General features: G+C 44.1%; 1 protein-coding gene and 1 long non-coding RNA gene across 11 annotated transcripts in view; one reads left to right on the top strand and one right to left on the bottom strand.

Moving 5' to 3' along the window:
• The window catches only part of SRGAP3 (SLIT-ROBO Rho GTPase activating protein 3), a 219584-nt gene that overhangs the window by 134731 nt on the left and 65166 nt on the right, over positions 1-19687 (top strand). For all 10 annotated transcript variants that reach the window (XR_014796611.1, XR_014796612.1, XM_084901918.1 and 7 more), the window contains exon 4: positions 13082-13144. Coding sequence is in view for 8 of the 10 variants with exons in the window: in XM_084901918.1 (XP_084758044.1) it covers positions 13082-13144 (63 nt within the window). In the remaining 2 variants the exon portion in view is untranslated. The remainder of the gene's footprint in view (positions 1-13081; positions 13145-19687) is intronic.
• LOC311631662 overlaps positions 1-19687 on the bottom strand; it is a 263842-nt gene that overhangs the window by 233725 nt on the left and 10430 nt on the right. The gene's annotated exons all lie outside the window — the stretch shown is intronic.

The following is a 19687-nucleotide window of genomic DNA, read 5'->3' as shown; positions in this document are numbered from 1 at the left end:
ATTAGTACTATCATGACATTAGGTAAACAGTAATTATAGATAACAAACAATTAGTGAGTGCTTACTGTGTGCCGCTAGGCTCTGGGCTAAGCATGCAGACATTTAATTCTCAGAGAGCGATGCTGTCATCACTTAATTTTATAGATCAGAATGCTGACACTGATGTAGGTGAAACTCAGTTTGGAATCTAGATTTGTCTGAGTCCAGCGCCCAGTGGTAAAGGCACATGCTAAAGAAGACAGAGAGATGATGCCCTCCCTCAAGGAGCGCAGAGTAGACAGACATATAACAGTGAGGAGAGGGGAGCTGGTGTAGAGGACTTCCTATCTGGGCTGGTGGGATGGTATGAGGGAGTTTGGGGAAGGTTTTATGTTGGGGAAGCAGCATTTGAAGTGATCCTTGAAGTATTATTCTCTATCTCAGTAGGTTCCCCAGAAAGCAGATTCTGGGATGGTGATTACAATGCAGGGGTATATTAGCAAGTATCACTGGGGTTCCCACCTGTAGATGGAAAGGGAGAGAAGCAGGAGTCAGCCAGTGGAGAAGTTGGGCCTTGGTGTAGTCACAACAAAGGCCTCAACTGACTCCTTGGGGAGCTCTGAAGCTGGGGTGCCCTTCCAAGTTGCCCTGGGTTGTGGTAAGGAGATTGAGCGGACCTTTATGCCCTCAAATTGTTCCCAGAAAGGGGTATGGCCTTAGGCATGTGCCTCTTTAACTGAGAAAGTTCCAAATAAGGCTGACAGCCAGGGGTGTCTGCTGGCAGCATTCCTCACACCTGGGGGAATAAGTCCTCCAGTCCTAAAGGGGATCTGGGTGGTGCTTCAATGTATCCACAACAGATATTTAGGGATTCAGGAAAAGGGAGAAATGGGATTCCAGACCAAAGGAAAGGCCCATGGGAAGAAAAATCTGGGGCCTGTATCATGAGCAGGTCTGCCGGTATTGTAGTCTAGTGCAGTGGTTAAGGTTTCGGACAGACTCTCTGGCTCAATTTCTGTTCTTCCACTCTCAGGCCATGCGAGCTCAGCCTAGTCCCTTGATCCTCTGAGTTTCTTCATTTTAACAATGGAGCTAATGATAACCTCCTTAGTGGAGTTATAAAATTTTAAAAAATGACAATATATAATCCCTACCTGGTTCACAGTAAACAGTTCATAAAGATTAGTTGTTCTTGGGGTGACTATCGAGACTTTGAGAAAGAACATAGTGAAAGTTAAGATTGAAGATGGAATAAGGGAATATTTTATTCATGGCACATAGGTTAAATAAAGAGTCAGAGTAAGAAAATGTACTCAGGAAAGTACTTACAGATTAGTTCTAAATGATGATGGTCTTATCTCTTCTTTGATAACCTCTTATTTTTTTAATCTTGTCTTATTATATTGGTTAGGACCTCTATCTGGTACAGTATGAAGGGAAATGGGAGAGAAGTGATATTCTTGGCTTTTAAAAGGCATGCTTCTAACATTTCACCATTTAAGATATAAACTTAGCAAATTATGAATAAATAGGCACTGCCTTAGTCTGACAAACGATATTTACCAAAAACCAACAGCAAATATCATACTTGCTGCTGACAAGAGCTCAGCAAGATGGCTGGTTACAAGATCAATATACAAAAATGAATAATGTCCCTGTGTCCCCTCCACATTTAATTAGAAAATGTAATTTAAAAATGCATACATTAGAAAATAATAATGACTGAAAATTAATGCCATTAATGCTGCAAATTAGCTACATCCTAAAAGATTTGATAAGTAATGCTTTCACTGTCATTTAGATATAAATATTTCATAATTTGCACTACAGTTTCTTCTTTGCTTCATGAATTATTCAGAATTAGGTTTATTTTAGTTTCAAACATTTGTTAAATCTTTCACTTGCCTTTAATTTCTAACTTTATTATACCATAACCATTTTTTTAAAAAGCTCTGTACGTTTTTGTTGAAGCATTTGCCTTGTCAGAGTACCAAGACTTCCCTAACGTGATAGTCAGTAAAGCAGCTTGTGCTAGAGCAGTGCCAGGTTAACTGACCTACAGGACAGCTCAGAGCACAGAAACACCCTTCTCCATGTGGGAACACAGCACATGGCAAAGATGCACTACAGATCTGGGAAAGGATAGAGTATTATATTGGTTGGGCATCCTTGTCTTGTTGTTTTAGAAAGTGATTTTACACACACACACACACACACACACACACACACACACACATTCTTATACGGAGAAAATAAGACCTCCACCTTAGTTCACAAAAATATAGTCTAACGTGTCAAACACAAGGCCCGCGGGCCAAATCCAGCCCGCCAGGCCTTGCAATGTGGCCCGCACCGCGCTGTCATCACTGCACTCCGCTGTCAGTTTATGACATTGTCAGTTTATGACTGTTCAGTAAACCATTCGGCCCGAGATTTAGGCTGGATTTTAGATTTTGGCCCCTTCTCTGATTGAGTTCAACACCCCTAGATGGATTAACGTGCTAACAGTAAAAAGCAAAACTTTAAAACTTTTGGAAGATAAAATGGGAGATGATATTTAAAACCTTGAGGTAGGAAAATAAACATAAAAAGATAGTTTTATTTCTGCTTAGAAAAATAAAAAAGCATAACCCATAAGGAAAATACTAATACATTCCATTATATAACAATCTCCCTACAACAGCAGCTAATAAGGGAAACTACAAGTGAGACAAGAAGATATTTGGGTTTGTACAAAATTCATGAAAGGTTAATACCAAGAATATAAAATCAGTTGCTCCAAATTAATAAGAGAAGGGCAAACAACCCAATAGGAACATAGGTAAGAGATATAAATGGGTAAGTCACAGAAAAATATTTTTAAATGGTTAAAAATATAAGAATAGATACTCATAATTACTGGTGATCTGGAGAGAGTAAAATAAACTGAGACACAGTTTGAGTGCCAGTGGATTGGTACAGCAGTCCTAAGTGCTGGCAATGAGGAGAAGCAGGGACTCTCCTGTCCTCCTTTAAAACCTGGACATTTTTCCAGCCCCTTGAGAACAGTTGGGCAGTATCTAGCAACAGTGAAGTGAAGGAAGAGGGGCATACTATGTGACTCAGCAATTCCTCTACTAAGAGTAACCTAAAGATGTTCTAGGATACACACACACACACACACACACACACACACACAGCCTTGTACAAGGATATTTGCTGCAGTAGTGTTTGCAACACAGAAACAAAGAGACATCACCTAAATGTTCATCATGAAGGGAATGGCTAGGTAAGCTATGGATAGTCTTACAGTGGAATGTTATATAATAGTTAAGATGGTGGAATTAAATCTACATGTATCAAGGTGGGTAAAACCTGAAAACACAATGTCAGGTGGAAAAAAGCAAGGATCACTATGATATTTTTATACAATTTTAAACATAAGTTAATAGTTCGTATTGTTAGACATTTGTCTGATATAAAGCTATCCAAATATGGACTATGTAAGAATACATACCAGCTTCAGAATAGTGATTGAGGGGTGAGGGAGTAAGAAAGGTAACAAAGAACACTTCAGCTGCACCTATAACATTTTGCTTCCTAAGAGTAATTTTGAAGCAAAAAAAAAATGAGAAAATCCTAATAGTTAACTAATTTGGGTGGCATGTTCTTGGATGTTTGCTATTGTTTTCTCAGCTCTTCTGCATGTTTCAAATATTGGTGACAATTAATATTTAGTTATTTAAATACTGGAGACCTGAAATCAAGGGGGGGCAGGGAGTGAGGCTGTGAAGACAGATTAAGGAGGCCCTTGGGTGTCAGAATGAGAATCTGGGCTTTATTTTCTAGACATTGGAGAATCATTGCAGGTTCTTGAATAAGGAATGGCATAATCAGAGCCAAGATTAAGGTTGATTAATTTGGTATATTTAGGGCTTTGAAAAGGGGGAGTAGTTATATATTATTAATATATGTACCCTAATATACAGATTAGTGGTGAAAGACAGTAGGAGCCTAGATCAGGGAGGTTGGAATGGGAATATAGAGAAAGGAAGGGATATATGGATGGTGGTTAGGTGAGTGGGTGAATAAGTGGATGGGTAGGTACATGGGTGGGTGGGTGGATGGGTGGATCTACTGATGGGTGAATGGGTGGGAAGGTGGTGAATAGATGGGTGGATACATGGCTGTAGACATTTTTGAAATGCCAGTGCCATCCTCATTACATCCTATTCACAATGCAAATGAATTTGAAGATCAGATTATAAAATAACAAGGAGTTCAAAGAGATGTCTCAGGTCAATGATTCAGCAATGTGATCAATAATGTTTTAATCCAACAAATAAGCCAGACAACACCCATATTCCCCTTGAAGGTAATGGAGGGAGAAAACAGCTCAAAACTGAGTGGCATCAGGTTTTCATGGATATTGATTTTTCAAGAAGACAGCTTTGTCATGTTCCCCAGGACATAGACTCTCACTCACCCCCTAAATCTTTCACTCCTTATCTGTAAGAGATTCGAGGCAAAATCAAAAACAAAACCCCTCCAAAACACCAACCAACACTAGGGTCATAGTCAAGCAGGATTACTCCTGAGTATATTCTGCCTCTGCAGAGACTCAGCCCTGCTGTCCAAATCAACTCCTTCTGCCTCGAGCCTGGAGGCCAGGAGGAGGACCTGGAATATGGTCACTGATAACAGGAGATTCTGCAAAATGGCACTGAGCACTGTATGTTATTTCATACACGCAATGATCTAAAGCAGAGCCTTGTAAATATCAGTATGCTTTTTATGCTAAGTCTGAGGAGGTCTGTGTTTTATAAATTACCTTGGAATGTTTGGGTGGGAAAATTCTAAAGGTGTGCAGCTCTCCCAGTGGAGGCAACAGAGTGGATTGGTTGAGAGAATCACATTTACTAGCTCTATGATCTTGGGCGAATTACTCACCCTCCCTGAGCCCTGGTATCCTGATCTTTAAAGTGGTGTAGACAATATTGCCTCCTATGAAGGGGCTGATAATAGGCTGGTGTGAGGTACAGTATTGTCTGTAAAGCAGTTATCATTGTGCCTGACACATGCTGATATCAAAAAACAAAAGTTATTATTGTTGTTATTAATTATAATGGTAAGTATTATTAGTAATAGTACCAAGCATTATTGTTAATAATGATAAGTATTACTATTAATATTTCATATTATTAGTGGAGATCCAGAAACATCCAGCCTGACCACAGTAGGTCACCTGTTCATAGACATCCCAAAGTATCTTTGGGCTGCCTCAGATCTGTTATTTTAAGCATTTCTGAAAATAAAGGCTTTCAGTGCAAACAGAATCAAGGAGAAATGCTGGGAGTAATTACAGGGGGAAGAGGGTGGCAGGCTTCTTGCCTCAGCTCATTGCTGGGCTCCAGTGGGGCCCACCACTGCCAAGAACCTATGACGAGTGGTTCCAGGACCTTCCTATTTTCCTGCAGCTCAGTATCCCAGCCGCAGAAACAGGGGGAAGAGTTCAAGCCTCAAGTCTGCATTCCAGCTTCTTGCAAAAACAACATGCAGATGACAGCATTTGGAGTTGCAGCAACAGGAGACATAAATTAGTTTGGGAAGGGGAGGGGAAGAAGGGAGGTGTCCAGGAGCAGGGAGAGAAAGAAGGTGGGGGAGGGAAAGGAGAGGAGTAACAAGGGTCCAGATGGAAGGTGGAGCAGAGTGTAGGCTAAGGAGGACGTTGGGTGGCAAGGAGTGGTGACATGACAGAATGCAGGCAGCTAGGACATAGCCAGGAGAAACAGCCCGCCAGCTAGCTGTCCAGGCTGCCATGTGCAGGGGTAAGCTGACCTTCCAGGACAGACTGGAGAAGCCCAGTCCTCTGAGACACGCCTTTAAAGCCTTTGCTTTGGAAATGAAAACACAACCGCTCTGGGAGATGGCCAGAGCTTACATATACCAGATACTTAAATAGGGAACATCTGTGGGTCTCAACTTTCGTTATTTGATGAGAAAACAAGCTGGAGTGTGGAAAAGCAGTGGGATTTAGACCTACAAGAGTCAGGAGTTTTTGTTTTTATTTAGTTTTGTTGGTTTATTTTCTTCCAATTGTTTGCTTGGAACCCCAGAACTGGGAACACCATGGAATGTCCCAAAGGTAACCAACCCTACATGAGAATATCTAGTCAAGCAAGAGAGAGGCCTTGCTGTAGCAGGGTCTGGTGAGCTGGAGAAGAGGCCTGAAGGTCCCACATGGATAACTGGGGATGGAGGAAGCCTCCACTTTATTTCCTGCATTAAGAATGGTCTCCTATTGCCAAAACCGGTTTGGCTCAGTGGATAGAGTGTCGGTCTGCGGACTGAAAGGTCCCAGGTTCGATTCCGGTCAAGGGCATGTACATTGGTTGCAGGCACATCACCAGTAGGGGGTGTGTAGGAGGCAGCTGATCGATGTCTCTCATTGATGTTTCTAGTTCTCTATCTTTCTCCCTTCCTCTCTGTAAAAAATAAATAAAATATATATTAAAAAAAAAAAAAGAATGATCTCCTATGGAGAAGTGAAGGGGGAGTCTTGTCGTTAAAACACAACATTTTAAGACCGCATTATTTTCTTGACGTAAAGAGTGACTTTAGCCATGGGAATGACCCACTTTTGAGTTCATTTGAGGGAGACAGAGACATGCCCTTAAATAACAGAACTTTTCAAATACAGTTCAAGCTCTGGCCTGGTAGCTCAGTTGGTTAGAGCATCATGCAGATATGCCAAGGTTATGGGTCCAATTTCTGGTCAGGGCACATATAAGAAGCAACCAATGAATACATGAATAAGTGGAACAACAAATCGATATTTCCCTCTCTCTCAAAATTAAAAAATAATAATAATACAGCTCATAAAGCCCTAGGTCTTATAGTATTAGTTTTGAGGATTTTCCTTTAAAACATTGTTAACCTGGCCAAAACTTGTTTGGCTCAGTGGATAGAGCCTCAGCCTGCAGATTGAAAGGTCCCAGGTTCAATTCCGGTCAAGGGCATGTACCTTGGTTGCAGGCACATCCCCAGTGGGGGGTGTGCAAGAGGAGCTGATCGATGTTTCTCTCCCATCAATGTTTCTAACTCTCTATCCCTTTCTCTTCCTCTCTGTAAAAAATCAAATATATATATATATATATATATATATATATATATATATAGTTAACCTGTATTGAAAACTAAATCAAGCAACCCATTGTAAGATTTTTAGAGTGAAGAAATTTATTTAATTCAGGAACCATTGTGTCCAAAAAAATTTAGTCCCATCTTCACGTGACCATGTGGGGTTTGGTGCACAGATGGTGGAGCTCCTTGTGTGTGCAAGTCTTAGTAATCTGCATGCACTCTTGGAAGCCAGAGTGCAAGTATTTAAGGAGCTTCTGTGTTCACTAATTGATTAGAACATGGTCCTTTTGCAGGAGCTGTGTGAAAGCTGGTGCTTTTGGAGGGTTTGCAGAAGCCTATGTACCTCCATGCTCCTTTTGGCATTTTCATGCTGGCATAAGCATTTATTATATCAGTATTCTTTCACATAAGCAAAATGAAAATTTGCTGGACCTTGTAAGCTGGAAAGTACAGAGGTATCTTACCTAGATATCTCAAGGTCCAGGACTCCAATGCTGCTGTCCTTATTCTCCTTCTGATGGGCAGCCCAAGACCCCTGACATCCTAGCTCAGTGACGCCAGAGGAGAGATGATCTGAGAATGTGGTTGTTAGAAAGCTACCAGGGAAGATTCTTATTGGACCTGCCTGGAATATATTTCTATCCCTGACCTAATCACTAGACATGAGGAGCCAGAGTGCTCTGGCCACACTGAGTCCCATGACCGATAGGCCATCTTGTGTGATCAGGCAAGCAGGGGTCAGTGCCATCATATTTCATTGCCGTTATCAGCAGGAGGAAGGGAGAAGTCAGAGACGGCTATCGTGGCTTATTTATTCCTAACAGGACAGGTAGGCCAAGAAGGACCAGGCCAAGGACAACTAACTGTGCCTACAAGTGGGGGCAAGGGATTTCTGCACAGGTGGTGAGAAAGTGGCTTGGACAAGCAGGTGATGTCCAGAGGGCATGCTCTCCTTGTACCTTCCTTGTGGCCTGAACTCATTTCTATTGCAGCATTGTGCCTGCTTGTCGTGCTAGGCCCTAAGGAAGCAGACAACAGAAAGTTATTACAAGTGCCAACTGTGAAGTCAGACCAACTAAAAGCTGAATCCTGGCTCTGCTACCTCCTAGCTGTGCAACCTGGGACTAGTTGCTCAGTCCTTCTGAGCCTCCAGCTATCATCTGCCAAGTGGACATAATATTATTACCTACCTTCAAGGTTTAAATTAAATAATGTATGGAAGTGCTTTGGACAGTGTTCAGCAAATGGAAAGTGCTCCATAAATGCTAGGTGGGGTTGATCGAGCTGGGGCTGTGTCTCTTTCAGCTTTGTGTCTTTGGGGCCTAGTTGAAGTTGGTATCTAGTAGGTTTCAGTTAGTGCTGGTGTAAATAGAATCAAAGCTAGGTGAGGAATTGGCCGCAGAGGAACAAGAAGAGGTAGGTTCAGGGGATGCTGGGATTCTACGAAGGCTGTGTTGTTAGAGTCCATGGGGGAACCAAGAGCTTCGGTCTCAGGAAGTGGATGCTTCAGTGGCTTTCAAAGTTGGGATATGAGGAGGATGTTGGTTAAAAAGGCATTCTCACAGGGTAGCTATGGCTGTCGTTGATGAGAGCCAAGGGATTCTGATGGCTACTCCCTGCAAGACCACACTAGTGTCTGGGTCCAAACTCAAATGCCCCGAAGGGCCAATGAAGGGAGATGCTGGGCACTGCAGCCAACTTGAAGTGGGGGCTCAGTATTACTGGATCTTCTAGTTTTTTCAGGAGAAGCTGAAAATCTGGACATATAAGGAGGATTTCCTGATTTTTAAAAGCTGGGAAAAGAATCAGATTATCTGAAAACACTGAATGGCCAAATACAACACATCTGCAGGTCACTGTGATTTGGAGCCCTTGGTCTAGGGCAGTGGCTCTCAGCCAGGGCGATTTTGTTCTCCAGAGGACATTTGGCCATGTTGGAGATAATTTCTGTTGTCACAACTTGGGGTGGAGGTGGGGAATGCTCCTGGTAAGAGACCAGGGATGATGTTAAACATCTTACAATGCCCAGGATGGCCCCACCCCCATCAAAGAGCTATCTGACCCTATTAGCTGGCATTAGCTGTGGGCAGAAGAAAGAGGCAGGATTGGGCCATCTGCCACCTGATTTTACAGACTTATTTGGGTCAAAGAGACAGTGTTGTACCCTTTCGGCCCCGAAGAACCACGGTTGCCATGGCTGAGCCCTACTTGGTCCAATGTAATTTTCTACAGTCCACATACTTCCTGTGCATGAAGGAAGCAGCCTGCCACCCCTGACCTCTGCAGGCATGAAAGTCATGTGAGAAATGTGGACAAAGAGTGCTAATGCATTGCTACTTGGATCCCCAAGGGCTGGGTGTGATGATCTGCTAAAGATTATCAGGGTTTTGGCCTCCTGTTCCTGGTGGAATGTTTGGTTTGGGTTCCTCATTCAGTAGTTTCTGGAACTGTGGTTGAGAATATTTCCCTTCTCAACCAACCCCAACCATAGAAAAATAAAATTCCTTTGAGTCCTGTGCAGTTTAGTAACTATTTGCTGAGCACTCACTCTGTGGCCAGCCCGCGCTTGGTGCTGAGAGGGAGGTGAGCAGAGACTCAGGCAGGTTCCCTCTGGTGACTTACTGTGCCTTTGAGGAAACACAGGCACCAGGCCTCCAGCTCCTCCCTGTCCAGTCCACCCTGTCTTCTTCTTCTATGCCCTCTCTCATCTTCCTGAAGAAGCGCACCTCTGATCACAGCCTTTCATTGAGTGGAACTGGGAGCCTTCAGAGGCTCCCAGTTCCACTCAATGAAACCAGCCTGTGTGACCCAGCTCCATTTCAAGCTCATCTTCTGCTCCCCTGTTGCTGTGCTTCTCTTTTTGCAAACCAAGCTTTTCCCTGGTGCCAGTGTCTGTGCCTTTACTCAGGCTGTGCCCCTTCCTCAAATACAGTCACTATCCTTTCACACAAGGTGGGGTGGCTCTGGTGGTTGTCCCTGTATCCTCTTCATCACTTCATCCCACATCATGCCATCTGTCACTCTTGTGGCTCTTTCCACCTCTTGCCTTAGAATTATTTGGTTCTTGACTCACGATCCTGCCAAAGTAGATGATTCTTAAGGGACAACTTAATAAAAAAAAAATTCAACTTGCATTTCCTTTTCTAATCAACTTTCTAACTTTGTCCCTGGCATCAGTGGATGTCAGTTTAGCATGCACTATTTCCCAAGCTCTTCATCGATGCCTAGTGTTGCCATATGTGTTACCGCTTTTCATCCTCACAGGGACTCCATGACACTCATGACATCATCCCACTTTTACAGATAAGGAAACTAAGGCTTCATCCATTCATAGATTTATTCACTAGGAGGCAGGCTTTGGGTTCAGTTCAACCAATTTCTCAGGGAGTCCTTAAGGAACCGGGATTCTTTTGTTCTGCCACCCAAGGCTGCTGATAGCAATTGGGGCTTCATGGTTATTTTGCCGGCACTCAATGGAAAAGCTAAAACTTTCCTCTTAATCATCAGAGTCCTTCTAGTCTATCTAGTTAAGTCACATACCCCCGGGCTAACAGCATACCAGAATGTGTTATCTCAAGTAGGGATGGAGTCCTGTCTTGGAAGAAGTCAGCTGGAGGGCTGAATGCAGGGCCAAAATTCGTAGCTCTGCTGGGAAGCAGGAAGGGCTAAAAAGGATACCGGGGAGGGAACCAGCATCACTGCTACTGAGAGCAAAGTATTAGGCAGTTAGAAGGAAGGAGGCAATGACAGATTAGATTGAGGAGGGATATTTCAGTTGCCATGCCAGGGACTATATTGTACCATGGACCAAATTCAAGGAGATGGAGGAAAGTTCAGGAGCTTGCTTTTGGTTGAGGGAACATCCAGACTGTACTGTTTTACAACAGTTGAAGATATGGGTCTCTGAGCTTGGGCTCAGGGTCGTGGAGGGTCGAGCCCAAGAGAGAGGACCATGGAGATGGTAGACATGGTTGCTGATCACTGAGAAGTGGGAGCTGGAGTCAGTAGTGTGTGGGGAGGGGGCTGGGGCAGAGGCGGAGAAGGCAAGGCTGGTGGGAGTTTTGAAGGCAGGACTCTTCCCAGCAGAGCTGCTTCTAGGAATTTATATGACAGGGTGCTCAGTGATAGAGTATAAGGATGTTAACTGTATCATTGTTTGAAATATTAGGGGACTAGAAGCAACCTAAATGCCCATCATTATGCAGCAGGTTAATTAATATATATATATATATATATATATATATATATATATATATATATATATATATATCGTTTATGGAACCCCTCAAATATGTTGTTAGGTAGAAAAGGCAAGATGCAAAGGTATTTACAAAAGAACATATGCTATCCAAATGCATACTTGTGTATCCATAGCCTGTTTCTGGAAGGTATCAGAAGAAACTTTGAATAGCAGTTGACTCTTGCCAGGGGTCAGGGAGCATGAGAGACTTACTCTTCACGTTTACTTTGTTGGCTGTTAGGGTCCTTTAACCACTTGCACTTAGTACCTTCAAAAAAGTAAGATCATAAATATAAAGACAGAAGAAACTGGGTCTTGGGTGTCGGAGATGTTGGTGAGTCTGAGCACTGAGAGGAACCTCTATGGATGTCAGAGTACGGGGTCAGCAGTGGGGCAAACATTAGGGGGATAGGCCACAGGAGAAACTGAGGCACAGACTGAGAATCAGGGAGAATAGAAGGAAATGGGGGTAACTAGTTGAGTTCATCGCACACCATGTGGATGCATGGGATGGCACTGAAGGCTCTCTGCGAGCTCTGTACAGACCGTTCTGCTGAGACGCTGCTGTGCTGTTGGATTGGGTCCCTTTTCTTTAGTCACCAGAACTGGAGTGAGGTCTAAGCAGATCCCTGGAACTGCCCCCGAGCTTATGCTGTCTGTTAAGACATCTGGTAAGTGCCAGGGTTGCCTTCAGACAAGTGAGTCCTGGCAAGTCTAGGCCCAGGAACTGAGAGAAAGGCTGTGGGAGAGGAGAAGGAGCCTGATACTGAGCCCTCCCCAGCTACCACTGAGCCCAGGGCCTGCTGACCTGCCCAGGGCAGGGCAGAGGAAGGCTGGTCTCTGCCCGTCAACTGCTGGTCATGATTGAGGCTGAGGGAGCTGGAAGGGAGAGCAGGGTGACTCAGCTGTAAGGGAGCAGAGATCAGGGCTCTCCTTTTCAGTACAGAATCTTCACATGATGGTCAGGCAAACAGGAGAGTGATGATGATGATGATGTTGATGATGATGATGATGATAAGAAGAAGAAGAAGAAGTAGTAGTAACAAGAACCTAGACTCTTTAGGCTGGATGGAATCTGGAGATAATTTGTTCATTATTTTCTAAATTGTGTCCCTCAATATACTGAACATGTATACAACAGCGAAAAGGATTGAGGTCAACTAAATTACACACTACAGCCCCCCTCACATACAGTCCATGCATGTGAGGGTATAAAAGCAAAAGTTTTTTATTTTATAACATGGTAACTAAGTCTCCAAGGTCACATGGCTAGCTGGTGACACAGCGGAGGCCAGAACCTCAGTATTCTGCCAGTGACCCAAAGGGCTGTCTGTTTACTGGCTCTGCTCTGATGAACTGAGATGCCACGTCATTATTTCTCAAACTGTGTTCTGTGAAATCCCACCCTCATGAAATGTTAATGAGTATTGAACTAGGACACATATTCTGGTCACTTAAACGCAGGACACACAGAATTAAAGAAAGATGGCTGTGAGGTTTCTCAGAATCTTTAATATGGTCATATCTCTGTGAATCACCAAGCAGGGTTTCCCAACTTCCATGGCCAGGGAAGACTTTGTTTTGCGGATACTAGTTGAGGAATTCAAGTTTAGATCAATGAGTTTTATGTTGATTTCTGCAGCCCCTGCCCAGAGCATTCCTGCCCTTACTGTGTTGAAAAGGAAATTTAAAGCCAACAGCTACCTCTCCCCCTCTGACATGTGCTCTTTCACATTCCAGAGCAAGGAGATTGGCCTGCAGATGCACGAGGAGCTCCTGAAGGTCACCAATGAGCTCTACACAGTAAGTCCTGCTCAGCTCTGCTGCCGTGTGAGACCGGGCCCCCTTTCTTCAGTGCCCAGGGCTGGAGGGAGGCTAACCAGAAGTCTGGGAGGACCCTGAGCCTTTTTTACTATGTGCCCAAGGGACCGTGGGCCATTATGGTGGGATGTAGTGATTCAAAACGCCAGCTTCTCATTCTGTACACCTGGGATCGGGTGCTGGGCATGTTCACTTTGTAAAAGTTCCAGCTGTGGGAATGTGTTGCCTACCAAAGCAGAAGACACAGAGTTGGGGTGGGGGAGCATGGACACAAAGCTCCCGAGGAAGGAGTGTGGGGTTGGAGTCAGGTAGGACAGGCTGAAGTCGAAGCCTGCTCCTTGCTGACCGCGGGAACTTAGGCACCCACGTAGCTCATGTGGGCTCAGTATTCTCACCTGCAAAACGGGGCACTGTTCTGAGGATCACATGAGCTGAGTGGGATGAGCATGCCTTGTCATCTCCAGGAAATAATTTCAGAACATCACAATTTGGCCAAGAATTGATCTTGCTATCTGTGTGGAGGCAAAATCTAACTGGACTTAGGATGAGTGTTAGAATCCAAGAAGGCGAGTGGATGGGGGAACACAAACACATGGGTCATAGTGCAGGAATTTATTTGGTAGATCGTCCAGCAGGATTTCAAACCCAGATTTGTCTGTAATCAGATTTGTTTGCTCTGCTGGGATTCTCCTTTGCCTCTCCTGCTGAGAATTCTCTTTCTCTTCCTCTCTTCCCCTCTGCTTCCTGAATTCTTGCCCATCCCAAGGCAGCAAGTTCAAACTCACTCTTGAACACAGAAGCTCACCTGGAGCCATCACTTTTCTGAACTCTTAACTAGTTTCTCATGCACGTGCACACTCTTCCTCTCATTTCTTCACTCACCAAATATGTATTGATCACCGGCTATATGCCAGCAATGCTGGAGGCTCTGGACACACTGTGGAGAACATGGTGCAGCCTCCCTCCCAGGCCACATATCCAGCACACACTATGCTGTTTGGGACTGCTCTATCATCCTTGCACATGCTTTACTCTTATCTCCCTGTCCTGATTCTAAACTCCTTGTGGGCAAAAGCAGTTTCTTTCATTTATTCACATGTCCGTCCCTCCCTCCCTTCTCTGCTTCAGTAAGCACCCTGGGAACACCAGGGTTGTATAAGACACTTCAAAGGCCAACTCTTGAAATGTTCACAGCCTGTCACTGTGCTTACAGCACTGGGTCCACAGCAGGCAGCTGCATATGCTTGAAATGAATTTCTGGGCAACTCCTGAAACTCAATGTGCAGTCAGCAAATGACTGAGGGAGGGATTTGCTGTTGGCACCCCAGCACACTCACTCTCTTGGTAGCTACAACAAAAATGGCACCAGGTGTCAGACCTTAGTTCAATGGGGCTTTAGTTCAGCAATCTTAACACTTGAGTTCTGGCTAGGAAAGAATTCAGAACCAAGACTGAAACTATAAGAGAAAATTTATTTAGAAAGTCATAGAGGTAGAAGAGTGGATGGTAGAAGAAATGGGCTCAGGAAACAAGTTACAGCATCAAAAGAAGGGTCTTGGAGTTTAAGAGAGAGAAGGGTAAAGGTATACCTGGGAGGTGGTAGTTGGGAGGAGTGGAGGGGGAAGGGAAAGGCCCAGGCATGCTAGGGTACAGATTTTAAGGGAGTTACCAGGGGAGGATCTCAGTAGAATATTTATCAGCTTTCCAGGTGGGTCCTTTCTGGATTGTGGTCTCCACTGATTCGTTGGCGGCCAGGGCAGGGTCTTTAGTCAATACAGCTGGTCCAGAGGTCAGCTTTGGTGTGTCTGGTCTGGTTTTGCTGCTTTTCTGGTTTTGCAGCTTTTCTGGGCCTGGAGCTGAAACACAGCTGAGGCCTAGATGTATTTGATTCAGGTCAGAACCTCATTGTCCTGGGGGCTTAATGCTCTCCCTTGTTTATATCCTCTCTAATCCGCATGACTAGCAACATGCCAGGGGAGGAAAGGTCAGGGGAGAGTCTGAACCTCATGATCAGCAATATGCTAGGGTAGGAAAGTCACCTTGGAGACAAGGTTCTTGTTTTCCCAGTTTTGCCTTGGTGACCTCTGTACCTGGCCCATTGTCCTTGCTCTGCTCTTGCCTGTCTAACTGCCTACCACAACTCTTCCGTTGCAAGCAATACCTCCAAAATAGTCACCAGATCAAAGGCAATAGAACAATACCTCCTCCATTTTATCCTATTTCCTCCCTCACTTTCCTTCCTCCCTCTCTCTCTCCCTTCATTCATCTCTCTCTCCTTTCCTCCTTTCTTACCATCTGTCTACACATCTATCCATTCATCCATCCATCATCCACCCATCCATCAACCTGTGGAAATCAGCCTGCCTCCCTCTTTTGGTTTTGTTTTCCTCTGTTTTGCTTTCATGATCAGGCAAATTTCTCCTATTGGTCACAAAAATGGTCTCCCCACCCAGCCTCACTGTAAGTTCATTTTCTATCAGCTTAGCGCCCCCTAGTGGAAAGAGAAGTGCCCTTTCCAGTGTGTGCAGCAAAGCCCATGGCTGTCTCTTATTGGCCTGGCTGGAATCATGAGGTCTAATTCACTGTGGCCAGATTAACATAATGTTATTAATTGTCCAGGCCTGGGTCTCATGCTCACCCTCAGGTGGAGTTTGGTTTTAATTTCCCATCAACCACATAGACTGAAAATGCGGAGGTGAATTGGGAGGATTTTCTCAAAGAAAATGAGGAAGCTGTTCTAAAAGAAGGAGGACTAGATGATCCTAGGCAGAGAAAAACAACAGATGTCCACTGAGGAGTAGCTGGGGAAGAATAAGGAAGTAGCTCCATTGGCTAGTGCTCAGACCTCTGCTCCTCAAACTTATTTGGCTCCTGCTCCTGGGCTTGATGCACACACTACTCCCTTTATCTAGAATATTCCACCCAACCCTACCCCCACTCCATGCCCTTTTCACCTAGCTAACAGCTACTCTTCTCCAGGAAGCATTCCTTAAATGCCTTGTACTTCCCTCATCATATACTTATTACACTGTGTGATAATCACTTATATAATTGTATCCCTACTAGAGGGTGTGTTCTGTGAGGGTAGAGACCCTATCTGTCTTTCACACCATGGTATTTCCTAGTATAGCACCTAGCTTATAATAACCTGTTCAATAAAAATGTGATTATTAAAGGTATATCCATACCCCACCCCAATTATATTTACCAAATTGAAGGCAGTAAAACTATACCTCCCCTATTTTATTCTCCCTCCTCTCCTCCTTCCATCCCTTCTATTCACATATCCATTATTTTACCCACCTACCTATCCATCTACCCACCATCCATCCAGCTATCCACCCATCCACCCTCCTATCTGTCTATCCATTCATCTATCCATCTACCCATCCACCTATCCATCTATTCAGCAGGCCAGTTCTTATTCATTCACTTATTCATGCAGACATATATTGATACTTGCTGGGTATCTATCTCCACTTTAATATAATGAATATGATCATAAATGGGGATCTGGCTCTCCTGGACTTTAATTTTAGCAGGGATGTTTATAAACCTGCAAAATAAATAACTAAAATAGTGATGATAACTTCTATGGAGAATGTAGGCCAGACAGAGTGTGGGTGGTCAACTAAAATTTAGGCACTTCTCTTTTCTTTCAAGGATGTCTTTGACATGTGTTAGCTCAGGGTCTCCCCCACACAACTCTAGGATAACCCAGGGATGGCCCTGGGGTATAGGAAGCACACCTGCACTACCTTGTTGAAAACCTGTTTTCTAACAACTGATCCATATCCTGCCTCAGCGTGTCCCCTTATTGATACTGTCAACTTCCAGATCGCCTTCACCTTTGTTTGCATGTAAAAGAGCATCTGAGGGGCTGTGCAGATAATACTTTCCTGTTTTCATGATACTTTCCCGAGGCTTTGGGAAGATGTCAAAGGCAAAGTGTACACAACAGAAGGCAGTGTGATTACCAAAGAAGACAATGCCCACTGCTAAGAAGGCCTGACTGTCCAACTTGTTATCTAACTTTGAACAGTACACTAGCTATTTCTGGGCTTTAGTTTCCTTCAGTGAGGGGTTAATTCACCAAGATTTTTGGAGGGCCTTCCAAGCACCTATGAAACTAATCTGGGTCCAAGAACATATCCCTACATGGTGCATCTCAGCCTTGTTCTGAGGCCCCCTTCTGATAGAGTCCAGAGGGCAGGACAGGAACCCCCATCGGGCATGAAACTGGGTGTGTGTGTGTGTGTGTGCCTCTGAGGGGCCTTTTAGCGATCCCAGGTTGGAAGCTGGGCCTTGGCTAAAGGCCTGCATCCATGCTGCTCCCTTCCCAGCCCAGCACTGCTGTCAACCAGTCACTTTATAGTCTTACAGTCATACTTTTTAAAGCATCTTCCTACCTACCTCTCATCTGGTCTTCACCAATAGCACAGAGAAGACAAGCTTCTGCCATGGTCACCCAGCAGTGGTGGGAGCATTAAGTCTCAAAGCTGGGCCTCCTGGGTCCCTGTGGGGTAGAGGATCCTTCATTCCTGTTTTGTGGTTTCCTCCTCTATAAAGTAGGGATTACATGGTACCCATCTCATAGGGTGTTGTTGTTTTTTTATGAGAAATAAATGAGTTACTATATATAAAATCCTGGTAGGTAGTAAATGCTCAGTAAAAGTCAGCTGCTATTGTTATTGTTATCACATTGCCTCCCAGGATTTGGGATAAGGATTAACGGAAATACTCCTTGGAGATAATAAAAGGAGAGGTTTACAAACTTTGAAGTAACAGATAATTTAAGTATTAGTTAACATATCTTAGACTGACAATATTGAGCAGAATATTCTAGGCTATGAACTAAGGACCTTTCATCGACTCCTATGTTTCAGTTTATCTAGAGGATTCTGGGTATAAGTACTTAGACCTGACTCAGAGAGGCCCCAGGTAAACTTTTTTGTGGCGGCTGTTGGATATAAGTCACCGGGCCATCCAGTCCCTGATATTCTTGGGATCAGGAATTACCAATTGGATACATAGCATATGGCTCCAGCATTGCATATGGCTCAACATAGCATATGGCTCCAGCATTGTCAGGGCTATGCTCTCCAAACATGGGGTTTGGGAATGCAGTTCAAAGACTGCACTGGGAAGTTTGGCTTGTTGAAGAGCAGAAAAAGTGCTCTATGGTTCAGGAAGAGTAAAAAACTAGGCAAAGGAAAATGTGAGAAACTAAGAACACCCTGCTGGGGTGCTGACCCTGTAACCAGACAATCAAAGGATCTTGGCTTGAGCCAATTCAGAGACAGAGCTGAATCATATATGAGCATTTATTCCAAGACTGCCAGCAGTAGGGGGGAGCAGAAGGTGATCCACAAAAATCTGCTCTGCACCACACCATTAGCCAGCTGCTTATATTGGGTAGAAAGACAATAATTACATGGGAAGTAGGCAAAAGGTATGCTAGATGGGCAGTATACAGGTAATGCAGGCTGGAGACTTGCAAAGGCCTATGAGTATGAAAAGGCTGGAGGTCTTCAAAGGGCTGGCAGCTCTGGTTTCTGCATTAAGGTTGTTAATCTTTTGATGATGATAGGCAGTTCCCAGATGGGGAGGATGGGTTGCACTTCCAGGTGAGCTCCCAGGTCCCAGGTGCAACTCCCAGCCAGGTTAGACTGTGCCTTCTTCAATCAGAACAAAACAATCATGGTTAACAGAGTATTATTAATATGTTTTAAAATATATTTTATTGATTTTTTAGAGAGGGAGAGAGAGTTAGAAACATCAATGAGAGAGAAACATCGATCAGCTGCCTCTTGCACACCCCCTACTGGGGATGTGCCCGCAACCAAGGTACATGCCCTTGACCGGAATCAAACCTGGGACCTTTCAGTCCGCAGGCCGACACTCTATCCACTGAGCCAAACCGGTTTTGGCAATATTTCTTATAATTATAGCTGGTCCTCAATATTCTATTTCTGCCCCTCTCAACCAGAGTGAGTAGATGCATGGATGATTGCACAAGAAGATATAGATGCAAATAGAATGCTCTGTTTTCCTCTGAACTACATAACACAAAAGACAGATTTAGTGCTGAAATAAGCAGACCTCAGCAGTTGAAGTGAAAAAAAAAAAAAAAAAAATGGATGTAGCAGGAAGGATTGAACCCAGAAAGGGTGGAGTCCAGAAATGAACATCGCCAGAGCCATGGCAGAAAAGCAAAGAAAGCAGTGGTATCTTTCAATGTGGAAGGATAGAGGAAATAGTCAAGAATGGGAAAGGCAGGGCCCTGGAGGCAGACTTGAGCAGGCATTGCCAACTTTTAGCTGCATCACATTCCTGGAGCCATTGCACAAAGGAGATAGTTAAAAATAGCCAACTGCCTTGGTTACTCACAAGCCTGCAGCCCTTCTTTTTGGCCACTAGATGTCAAGAATGCACCAATCCAGCACACTTTCTGGCCCCTTGAGTTTGGAAATCCACTGAGTAGAAATGGGTGGGTGAAATCATTAAGAAGGGGATCTCTAGAGG

The sequence above is a fragment of the Pipistrellus hanaki genome, assembly GCF_964339955.1.
Source record: "Pipistrellus hanaki genome assembly, chromosome: 13".
Taxonomy (NCBI): Eukaryota; Metazoa; Chordata; class Mammalia; order Chiroptera; family Vespertilionidae; genus Pipistrellus; species Pipistrellus hanaki.
This window is presented reverse-complemented; position numbering and strand designations above follow the sequence as displayed.